The sequence below is a fragment of the Terrapene carolina genome, unplaced genomic scaffold (assembly GCF_002925995.2).
Source record: "Terrapene carolina triunguis isolate 2854851 unplaced genomic scaffold, T_m_triunguis-2.0 Scaffold27329, whole genome shotgun sequence".
In the NCBI taxonomy this organism is placed as follows: Eukaryota; Metazoa; Chordata; order Testudines; family Emydidae; genus Terrapene; species Terrapene triunguis.
Window position 1 is genome coordinate 1 of NW_020691680.1, and position 11,604 is coordinate 11,604.

General features: G+C 46.1%; 1 protein-coding gene across 1 annotated transcript; it reads right to left on the minus strand.

Annotated features, from left to right (window-relative positions):
* Positions 1–2,533: 2,533 nt before the first annotated feature.
* On the minus strand, positions 2,534–11,555 carry LOC113408939 (paired amphipathic helix protein Sin3a-like; the record flags this gene model as incomplete). Its single annotated transcript, XM_026662422.1, has 5 exons — positions 2,534–2,756; positions 3,352–3,446; positions 4,041–4,133; positions 5,371–5,544; positions 11,386–11,555. Coding segments are annotated over 5 exons (755 nt in total), but the record flags the coding sequence as incomplete, so codon positions are not given.
* Between the last annotated feature and the right edge of the window lie 49 nt (positions 11,556–11,604).

Sequence of the window (11,604 nt, forward strand, 5' to 3'; positions counted from 1 at the left end):
TATTCCCCAACTGGAAATCCCCAAAAGCCTAGTGTTAATGAAAATTAGGTCTGTGAAATCAAGTGCTCAGAAGTCATCAACAAACATTTGATGATTTTTGAATTTGAACTCTGAACTATAATGTTAACTCTGCCACCGTGTATATCCTGTATATTTTATGAAATGGATTCAACACTCTGCTAATGATCAAAACTGGGACTCACAAAAAATACATGTGCACCACAGCAGAATTAAACACGCAATAGAAGTAACTTCCAGAAGTTCCTGACTTGACTGCTTGATTATAACCCTAACGCTGCAATAATGCTAAGCTTCTCATATCTTTTCCCTGATTAATGGCAGTGTCAGGTGATGCCAGACTGTGCTTAGCCTTCAATGCAGGTGTTTATAAAAAACAATACAGAAACAGTCTCACATGCGTGCAAGAATTCCAGCTGGAATAGAAGAGGGGGGTGCTGAGATGGACATATTTGTTCCCAACCTCTCACAGCACATGCACACAGCACCCCCACATAAAGTTATTTTTGGACAGAAACAGAGCCTAAGAAATTTCAAACCAAAAAGGAATCTGAGTAAAGTTATGAGTAATTTATAAAGGGTTAGTTGAAGTTTAACACAGTAGTCAGTCCCAGTAACTACTACACATAGCTGTGCTATTCTGTTAGAACCTGAACTTCTGAGTCCTGGGAAAATATGCATTGTGACATTTCCAGGGTGGACTGATTTAAATCAGCTTTTCCATTTGTATTTCAGCTATTTTCTAAAGAAAGATGCACTCATTAGTTGATATACCCATTAAAACACCTTGACTTACAACTAAATGGACATTTTACAGTAGATTTGGTACATCTGTTTGCTACCTAGAAGTGTACACCATAACTATATACATTTAAGGAATTATATAGCTTAATATTTTCAGATTCTTATTAACCAAACACTTTTAGTATGTTAGAAAATGGTGAACGATATATTGCTTATTTACTAGATAATTAACTTTTTGCTCATGTTTTGTGTCAATCTGCATTAGAATGGTGACTGGAATTTAAACAAACAAAACAGTATATAAAATGTATTTGTATTAAACAAGACAACCTTAAATGTTTTAGACACAAACTTCTCTTATCAAAAGATGCTTCACAATGACAATTAAATAATTTATTAAATAGAGGGATTAACTGTAGTCAGTGAATTAAACTGATTATTTCAGGTTGGTCTGAGCAAATTTTCAAATATGCCTAAGTGAAAGTAACTGCGGCTTAAATTTCTAGTCTCGCCTATGTCTCTTGAAAAGAAATTACCTAAATTACCTAGGCCAGGGGTCGGCAACCTTTCAGAAGTGGTGTGCCGCATCTTCATTTAATCACTCTAATTTAAGGTCTCGCGTGCCAGTAATATATTTTAATGTTTTTAGAAGGTCGCTTTCTATAAGTCTATAATATATAACTAAACTATCATTGTATGTAAAGTAAATAAGGTTTTTAAAATGTTTAAGAAGCTTCATTTAAAATTAAATTAAAATGCAGAGCCCCCCCAGACTGGTGGCCAGGACCCAGGCAGTGTGAGTGGCACTGAAAATCTTCTTGCGTGCCACCTTCGGCACACGTGCCATAGGTTGCCTATCCCTGACCTAGGCTAATCAACTGTACCATATTTTTGAAACTTGACCTCAAAAGTTAGATGCTTTCCCTGAATCTTTCTTTATATAAAAAAGAAGCTTTTAATTCAAAGTGGGGTTTTTTTTTGTTTTTTTGTTTTTAGAGAGGGTCATGGATTCAGCATATTTATTTGTTATTTAAATGTCTTATTATAATCTTCTAAGTTTAGGCCTCAACATATTTTGTATTAAATTCTGATTTCATTTTAAACTGGCTCATTTTTAAAAAGAAAAACTTATAAGTAACAAAAATTTGTAAAAAGGAATTTTATTTAACTTTAAAAAAAGTCTTCCAATTTTTATCCACCTTGGACCTTTCTGTAATTATGACATCACTGCGGCTATCCTAGTCCCAGACCCAGCACTTTCAAGCAGCTGGTATATTCGTTTGCAGTGCTCCGCTGCCCGGGAGCAACCCTAGACTCCCACTCTCAGTGACTGCAGGGACGAGGCACAGCTCCTTGATGAGATGAGCTTGGAGGGCTATGTCAGAACACGGGTCAGTTTTTCAGCATTTCAGTTCTTTGCTATCCCCCTTTTTAGGCCCACCCTAACAAGGGAGATTAGCAACCAATGTAAGGTGCCCCTAGGCAAGAAACCTAAGAGTAAAAGGATGCTAACAGCTGCCTACTCTAACAGGAGAGTTTAGGAAATGGAGGGGGAGGAAAGGAAGGGTTACATCTCAGGAACATTCAGAGGAAGTTTACAGCGTCCAGTGGACTAAACCGTGTCGTGTCCAGTCCTCAAAGCAATATGAAGACTACTAAATGTTACAGGAGAACAACCCCCCCCCCCCCCCGGACACTTTATCTGACTCTCCCCAGATGCCCTTTGGGAGCAAGAGGTTCAGGGAAACACCAGCTGCTCATCCCATTCCTTTCACTCGACTCCTACCTGCTGAGCACGCAGCAGAGCGGTCCTCCTGTACATGTAATCCTCCGATTTGATCACGTACACCATCTTATAGGAGTTCAGTTTGAATTTACACTCCAGCTTGTCCAAGCTCTCCACATTCTCCATGGACTTCTTACTGTTTCCCTCCTTCCCTTCCTTCTCCTGCTGCTCCCGACCACGCTGACACTTACGGATCCGCCTCAGGTTCCTGTAAACCAGAGAATCCCTGCTGGGATTAGTGCTCATCCTCTGTCCACTAGGCTGGACGTATGTGGTGGCTCCAGGCCAGCCCTTCGGAACCCAAAGTATTACTCAGAGTGGAATGGTCACAAATTAAAGTTGGTTAGGCTCATGTGCCTACCATAAGCCAACCCACTGATCTCAGCTGTTTACAGAGAGTGAGGGCCTTTCAAAGCTATTTTGCAACCAACTCCCTGCTAATGAAAAGCTCTGACTCAGCACCTTCCGCACTTAGCTAGAGGGCTACTGTAAGCAAAGGCAGGATTGCCCAAAAAAAAGGGGGCTGGTGACTCCCCAAACCTCTGACCTCCCTGCTGCCTGTGGACTATGCCCTCTCTCAGTCACTGGAGAGCAGGAGCCCAGGGTGGGCTCTTGGAATAAACAGCAGCACTGTGTCTCTATATGCTACTCCCAGGTTAATGTCTTCTAAAGTGGCAGAGTACTAAAAACAAACAAGAGACTGCAATAGCCAACAATGTGACGGAGTAAGATTTTCTCCCTCTGCTGACATGGGTACTTGTGGTCTGTGTGTCACTTTTCACAGCCACGGCTTGTTCACTCACCTCGGCAGGAAAACCGGCTTCTGGGCCAGGTGTTCCCGAAGTTCGGGAGAAGTAGAATCAGAGTTGACGTACCGCTCTACGTAGTCTGACCAACGCTGAAATTGGGCACAGAACACAAGGGGTTAACCAACATCTGCCAAATCAAACAATTCAAACCCAACTCTGAAGGGGTTTGGTTGGAAGTGGATGAAAGAAAAGCAATCTTTGGAGACTCCATATATTTCACACAGGTCCCACTCACTCTCCCCCCATGGATGGATATACCTATACCTATATCATAGAACTGGAAGGGACCCTGAAAGGTCATCGAGTCCAGCCCCCTGCCTTGACTAGCAGGACCACGTACTGATTGTTGCCCCAGATCCTTAAGTGGCCCCCTCAAGGATTGAACTCACAACCCTGGGTTTAGCAGGCCAATGCTCAAACCACTGAGCTATCCCTCCCCCTATATGCACCTGCACTGTCTGGTTTTTGAAATTGTTAATAAGAGATGCCAACAAGGCTTGTTCAATCCAATTCACTGAGTGCACTGTGTCACATAATCAATGTGTCCTGTAGGACTAGAAGCAGGTCATAAACTATAGCATCTGAAACACTGACAGCTCTGCCATCTTCATCCAGTTATACCCCCATTTAAACTTTACATGCTTAATAGCTGCAGCTGAACTCCGAGGACAATCGGCTCTTACCTCTGCCTCTACGGGGTCATCCGAGTTCTCCTCTTCGGTGTCCAGCAGCTCGATGGTTAATTGGACCTGGCCTCTGCTCTGAATGAACATCAGCTACAAAGCAGAATGCGGAAGGGGACTTAGTAACCAATTATTCAGAAAAATAAATCCAATAAACTTTATGCAACTCTCCAGCATAATACTGTGCCTCCCACTTTGCTGGGAACAACGGGGGGATACTAGCCCCAGTTACACAATCTGAACACAGAAGGAGTTTTGACAATGAGTGGAAAGTTCTAGATCACTAAGGAGCTAATCTAACAAAGGGTAAAAGGATAAAGAAATTATTCTACATATATGGGCAGAAGAGAATTCCTGGATAGAGAACCATGACATACTTAAAGAGAGGTGGAAGAAAAAAGCATGAATTGCTGCAGTGAACGGTTGGTATTTTATTAACGATCAGACAAAATCTCTCTGTTACCCACAGAGTTTGCTCGAAATTGGGATGTTTATAAAGGCAAAGCAAGGAGCTGGACCCCTTTTAGCAGCATGCTGTTTTCTGATCAATTTGTGCAGTTTCAATTCTTTGCTTCCCTGCTTATTTTGAGACTCTCAGCGGGAACACAGAGACGCCCTATAACTATCAAAGCCATTATCAATGAATTTCACTAGTTCAAGATGGGCCCGGACACTTCTGATTTCACAGTGACAAGAAGTATGAATTTGATTTGAACGGTGAGTCAGGTTTATTTAACGCATAGGTGACAAATATTAGTAAGAGACCGTTACAGTCTACAATGGATGAGATGGAGAAAAAGGTGGAAAGCGTCAGTGACCCACCCCACGGGAGGGAGGGAGAGACAGAGATTAAAAGCCTAGTGACAGCAATCACTCAATACAGTATTACTCTGGCTTTGGGACACTGGGAAATACAGGGACAAATCCCAGCTTTACTTCAGGATACCTATTTTTCCATCTTCCTTGCAAATGTCCCATTTCCGAGGAACTCTTTATAGAAATATTTATCTGTTTTTTCTGTTCATTCCACAGTTCCTGTCTGGACTGATGCAAGCCCCGCCAAGGGCTATATTAAGACCGACAGTCACAGAGCAGGTACTCGGCAGCTCCACCAGGCTAGAATGCACAATCAGGTCGCCCTGTCAAGCTCTATGACAGCTGCGGAGCACACAGGTGTCCAGAGGTCCTTGGGATATTTGGATAGTTACGTAAAATGAAAAGCTGAGCCCATTCTCCTTTCTCAGCGAGCCTTCGTACTTCCCCTCCTCTCTCAGCAAGCTCCTCCAGGAGTCCTCCTCAAAGCGTCACTGCAGGTAGATATGGTTTTTACCTTGAAACAGTTCTCGTCTGACATGAGCTGCTCGGCTTTGCGCTGGTACGTGGCCTCCACAAGGGCCCGAGATGACTGTGACGACAGCAGGCCTCCGGTAGCTCCGTTGCTATTCTCCGACAGGTAAAGGTCTGTCACCTGCACGCAGATCTCATCACTCACTATGTGCTGAAGCTGGCAGCAGGAAAGACACGGAGAAGAAAAGTTAGCGAAGAGGGTTTTAAATGCCTCTGGACTTGGTGCACTGTATACTGCAGTAGCCCCCTTTCCCCAACCCAAGTCAGTCAGAGGGCTTTGCACTAGTGTGCACCATGGACAACCTGCCTTCTGCAGTCAGGCCGTAGACAAAATAGAACACTAAGAAAATCTCCAAAATAAACTTCTCCATGTGGCAACAAGCAGAGCTTGACATTAATCAAAACAAGCCAGGCTGAGCCTTCATCATTTGCCTGCACTTCTAGACTTACATGTTTGCATGCAAACACTTATGTCAAAAGCTATAATTGATGAGAGGGAAACTATTTTATCTCCCCTGCATACATATACGCTGTGGCAGAATTGGTCAGATTTCCAGTTCTTCTCCACTATGCACCATGCAAGTCTCAGAACCAGCTAAAGAATATGTCCATCAATGCAGATTAGAAATGAACATACCCTTAAAAATTCCTGCTTCAAACCTTTGTCTGGTCAAACCACAGCAAAAAAAATTCTAGCCATCTAAGTATTAAAACTAAAAAACAATTATTTAGGTTATGAACACGGTAGCCTCTTCTATTGTGAATTACTACTACACCCATTGGAAAACATTGTGTCCTTTAAAATAAATAATGATGCTGGCAAAGTACAGTTACACATACAAAGTAACTACGGATTAATAACCTTTAAGTGAGCATTATGAAGGAAATGCCTGACAGCTGGCAAAGATTTAGACTATCGAGGTACGTGGGAAGGGCTTGTTAGGCAGTTCTCTTGCCATGAAATCGCTACACCAAATCCAAAAGTTGATTAGTTGGTTGTTTGTGGAGGGGAAATTAAAAATAAATTAAATCAAATTCTAATTATTAATTATATTCCCAAATTTAAATAAAGAGCCGGTTGGCTGCCAATTTCCTGTCAAAACTGAAACTAAAAAAAAAGACTGTTACTCACCTTTGTAACTGTTGTTCTTCGAGATATGTTGCTCATATCCATTCCAACTAGGTGTGCGTGCACCGCGTGCACGATCGTCGGAAGATTTTTACCCTAGCAACACTCGGTGGGTCGGCTGAGGCGCCCCTTGAGTGGCGCCCTTATGGCCCTGGATATATGCCACTGCCGACCCAGCACCCCCTCAGTTCCTTCTTGCCGGCTACTCCAACAGAGGGAAGGAGGGTGGGTTTGGAATGGATATGAGCAACACATCTCGAAGAACAACAGTTACAAAGGTGAGTAACCGTCTTTTCTTCTTCAAGTGCTTGCTCATATCGATTCCAATTAGGTGACTCCCAAGACTTACCTAGGCGGTGGGGTCGGAGTGAGATGTCGCGGAGTGAAGGACCGCTGAACCAAATGCAGCATCACCCCGGGAGTGCTGCACTATCGCATAGTGGGAAGCAAAGGTTTGTACCGATGACCAAGTTGCTGCCCTACAGATCTCTGTATGAGTACATGAGCCACGAAGGCGGAGGACGAAGCTTGAGCCCGGGTGGAGTGGGCGGTAAGGTGCATAGTTGGGACACCAGCCAAGTCATAGCACGCACGGATGCATGATGTGATCCAGGACGAGATGCGCTGGGTGGAGACCAGAAGGCCCTTCATCTGGTCTGCCACAGCTACGAACAGCTGGGTCGTCCTCCTAAAAGGTTTCGTTCGATGTAAAAGGCGAGGGCCCTATGAACGTCTAGCGAGTGCAACTGTTCTCGTTGAGAAGCGTGCGGCTTCTGATAGCAGACCGGAAGGAAGATGTCCTGGTTGACATGGAAGACAGACACCAACCTTAGGAAGAAAGGCGGGGTGTGGTCGCAGCTGTACCTTGTCCTTATGAAACACCGTATACGGTGGGTCCGACATGAGGGCTCGAAGCTCCGAAGTGATAGCGGCGAGGAAAGCTGTTTTCCAGGAAAGGTACAGGAGCAAGCAAGTGGCCATCGGCTCGAACGGGGCACCCATGAGTCTGGATAGGACCAGGTTGAGATCCCACGTAGGGGCCGGATGCTGAATTTGCGGGTACAGACATTCCAATCCCTTGAGGAACCTGCTGACCATGGGGTTGGAGAAAACCGAGCGCCCATTTTCGCCCAGGTGGAAGGCCAAAATCGCTGCTAGGTGTACTCTGATGGATGAAACTGCCAGGCCTTGCTGTTTCAAGGACAAGAGATAGTCTAAGATGGTAGGTACTGACACCTCCAGAGGGGCAGGATTGCTCAGGGCACACCAGCAGGAGAAACGCTTCCACTTGGCCAAATACGTGGACCTAGTAGAGGGCTTTCTGCTACCCAAAAGTACGTGCTGCACCAAGCGGGAGCAATGTAGCTCAGATTGAGTTAGCCATGCAGCATCCATGCTGTGAGATGGAGGGATTGCAGGTCTGGATGACAGAGTCGGCCGTGTTCCTGAGTGATCAGGTCCAACCACAACAGAAGTGGAATTGGGGTGGTCACCGACAGATCGAAGAGAGTGGTGTACCAATGTTGCCTGGGCCACGCCGGGGCGATCAAGATTAAGCGGGCCTTGTCTCTGCGCAACTTGAGAAGGACCTTGTGGACTAACGGGAATGGAGGAAAGGCGTAGAACAGATGGTCTTTCCACAGTATCAGGAAGGCGTCCGATAGGGAGCCTGGGGAGTGCCCCTGCAGAGAACAGAACACCTGGCACTTTCGATTCTCGCAAGAGGTGAAAAGGTCTATATGGGGAAACCCACACTTCCGGAAAACAGAATAGATAACTTCCGGGTGAATCGACCACTCGTGAGCCGGAAAGGATCTGCTGAGGCGATCTGCCAAGGTGTTCTGGACTCCTGGGAGAAACGATGCCACCAGGTCGATCGAGTGGGCTATGCAGAATTCCCACAGGCGAATGGCTTCCTGACAGAGGGGGGACGATCGTGCTCTCCCTTGTTCGTTGATGTAAAACATGGCCGTTGTGTTGTCTGTGAAAACTGCGACACAACGGCCCTGAAGGTATTTGCAGAACACCTGACACGCCAGGCGCACTGCTCTCAGTGCCTGTACGTTGATGTGCAGGGATAGCTCTTGTGTGGACCAAAGGCCCTGTGTGCGAAGGTCTGCAAGGTGAGCGCCCCAGCCCAGAGATGATGCGTCCGTGCTTAGGACCAGGGAGGGCTGTGGGACATGGAATGGCATCCCTCCGCATACCGAGCGGGGGTTCAGCCACCGGACCAGGGAGGTTAAGATTTCCATCGGTACCGTGAGCACTGTGTCTAAATTGTCCCGGCCTGGGCGGTACACGGATGAGAGCCAGGCCTGAAATGGCAGGAAGCGCAGTCTGGCATGTCTGGTCACGAAGGTGCAAGATGCCATGTGTCCCAGTAGACTGAGGTACGTGCGTGCTGTTGAGGTCGGAAAGTTTTGGAGGCTGTGGATAATGTTCACCATGGACTGGAAGCGGGCATGTGGTAGGCACGCACGGGTGAGATTTGAATCCAGGACTGCTCCGATGAAGTCTATTCTTTGGGTCGGCTGCCAAGTGGACTTTTCGACATTGAGTGTGGAAGGTAGGCCGAGTTTGACCGCAGTACGCACCGGGGAGCTTATGTGCACCGGACTCAACGGCGTTTGTGGCGCCGGAATCGACGGTGCCGGAGTTGGAGCCTTTGCGGCGCGGTCCAGCACGGGACACTGCTCCAAGGGGGGCACAGGAGGTGCCGGCAACTGTACAAGAGCAGCAGGTTGCTTGTGCTGTTTCTTAGGTCCCGGAGACAGCGAGCAGTGCCGCGCTGGTAGCGGTGCCAGAGACGTCCGGTGCTGGGAGTCTTTGCCGGTGCCGGGTTGCGAAGTTGTTGTTTCCGGTGCCGGAAGCACGCTTCAGACCAACGGCGCTGCGTCTCGGCGCGAAGCCGAGGACATTGGGCTAAGTGCCGCTTCCATCAGTAGCTGCTTCAAGCGAAAGTCCCGCTCCTTTTTAGTCCAAGGCTTGAATGCCTTACCAATGCGGCACTTATCTGATTGATGGGATTCCCCCAGGCACTTCAAACAGGGTCGTGGGGGTCTCCCGTAAGCATCCGCTTAAGGCAGGCCAAGCACGGTTTGAAACCTGGAGACCTAGGCATGAGCCCAGGTACCGGGAGGGAGGGAAGGGGAGAAGCCCCTTACCCCCAATTACTATGTACACTAACAACAATTACTACTATTAACTACAACTAGAAACTACTAACAACTACTCTATAACAACTATCTACAAGTATAAACGAGCTAAGAGCTAGGGAAGTGGAGATCAGCTAAGCCACGCTCCACAGTTCCAACGAGCATCATGGGCGGCAAGAAGGAACTGAGGGGGCGCTGGGTCGGCAGGGGCATATATCCTGCACCATAAGGGCGCCACTCCAGGGGCGCCTCAGCCAACCCACTGAGTGTTGTTAGGGTAAAAATCTTCCAACGACTGTGCACGTGGCGCGCGCGCACCTAATTGGAATCGATATGAGCAAGCACTCGAAGAACTTGTTTTTAGCCCTGTCTTTATACTCTAATTTATGCTTAACAATTCTCCATAGAAATGGGATCATCAAGGTAGCCAGCATGTGAGAGTTGATACTTGGGCTTACAGAGTTCAAGTGACAACAAGCAGCTGAAAGCCACAAATATACCACCTTCAAGAGCCAGCCAGCGTGCGTGAAATCCAGAAGGAAGTTGTTATTCAAAAGAAATACAGAACCTTTTCCAAGAGTCCTTACAGTTTTGGTTCTTGTGTTTACAAATGCTTCAGGTTTTCTAAGAGCAAGAGAACACTTCAAACGTGGTCCCATCTGATACTAGGCATCTCTTGGATAGTGGAGGACAGTCTGCACTTGGTAAGGCAACTCCCATCTTTTCATGCGCTGTATATTTATACCTGCTTACTATATTTTCCACTCCGTGCATCTGATGAAGTGCGTTTTAGCCCACAAAAGCTTATGCCCAAATAAATCTGTTAGTCTCTAAGATGCCACAAGGACTCCTAGTTTTTTCTTTTTTTTACTGATACAGACTAACACGGCTACTCCTCTGAAACCTGCCTTAAGAATGAGGCTTGAACATACCTGAGGAGTGTATTACAGTCACACACTAGGTGGACCACTTATTACAACACAGTGCTAACGGCACTATCTTTCTGAATGAGGAGCTTTACTATAATCCCCCTGATTACTGGATCACTTGATGAGTTAATTCCCTCTGAAACACCTGGCATTGGCCACTGTCGGAAGACAGGATACTGAGATAGATGGACCTTTGGTCTCACCCAGTATGGCCATTCTTATGATTTCAGGCACATGCTACATTCTGAAAAAAATCCTCTGGGCTCATGTTATTCCTGCCCTCAAGACAGATAGAATTTTGTTTAAAATACACATCTATCTGAATATTCAATCTTTTTGCTTTTTATAGAAGGTTTACAAATCCTCAAAAACAGGCATTTTAAATATTGTTAAGCACACTTAATGTAGCAATTTCTTTGTTAAAGCAACATTACTTGGGGAAGTGTTGTTATGTCAGATACACGTACCTTTAAAGAAGCTGAAGAGGGAAGACAAAGCACCACGGGTCGCTGGGTAACCTAAATATCTGTACACACCTTGTTGAGCCTCATCACTTAAATACACTAACACTTATCCTCTCCCATCTCCAGAAATATGTTAGAGAGACAGGAGGAAACCCCTGTTTTTCTCTCCTCCACTCTGAAATACACCACACAAATACATTCAACATTCCCAAGCTTCCTTTAAACCTTGGGGAGTGCTCTTTTGTGGGAAAGCATCAGCTACTTCCCCTTTATCACCTGGACACCACCCTTCCCTTCCCCTGACAGTATGCTGCAAGTCACCTGTCTAACAATGCTCTGGATCAGCTTGTCCATGGTAAAGGCGATGTAGGCATGAATGGTGAACATCTCACGCAGGGAGTCCTCATACTGGGACGAATCCATGTTGCCATCTAGCAGGTTCCGCACCATATCCAGGAAAGCTGGGTAGTAATCCTCCACATCAATATCCACTAGAGGAAGAGAAGGTGCAACATGAACTACATTGTAACACCCCACAAA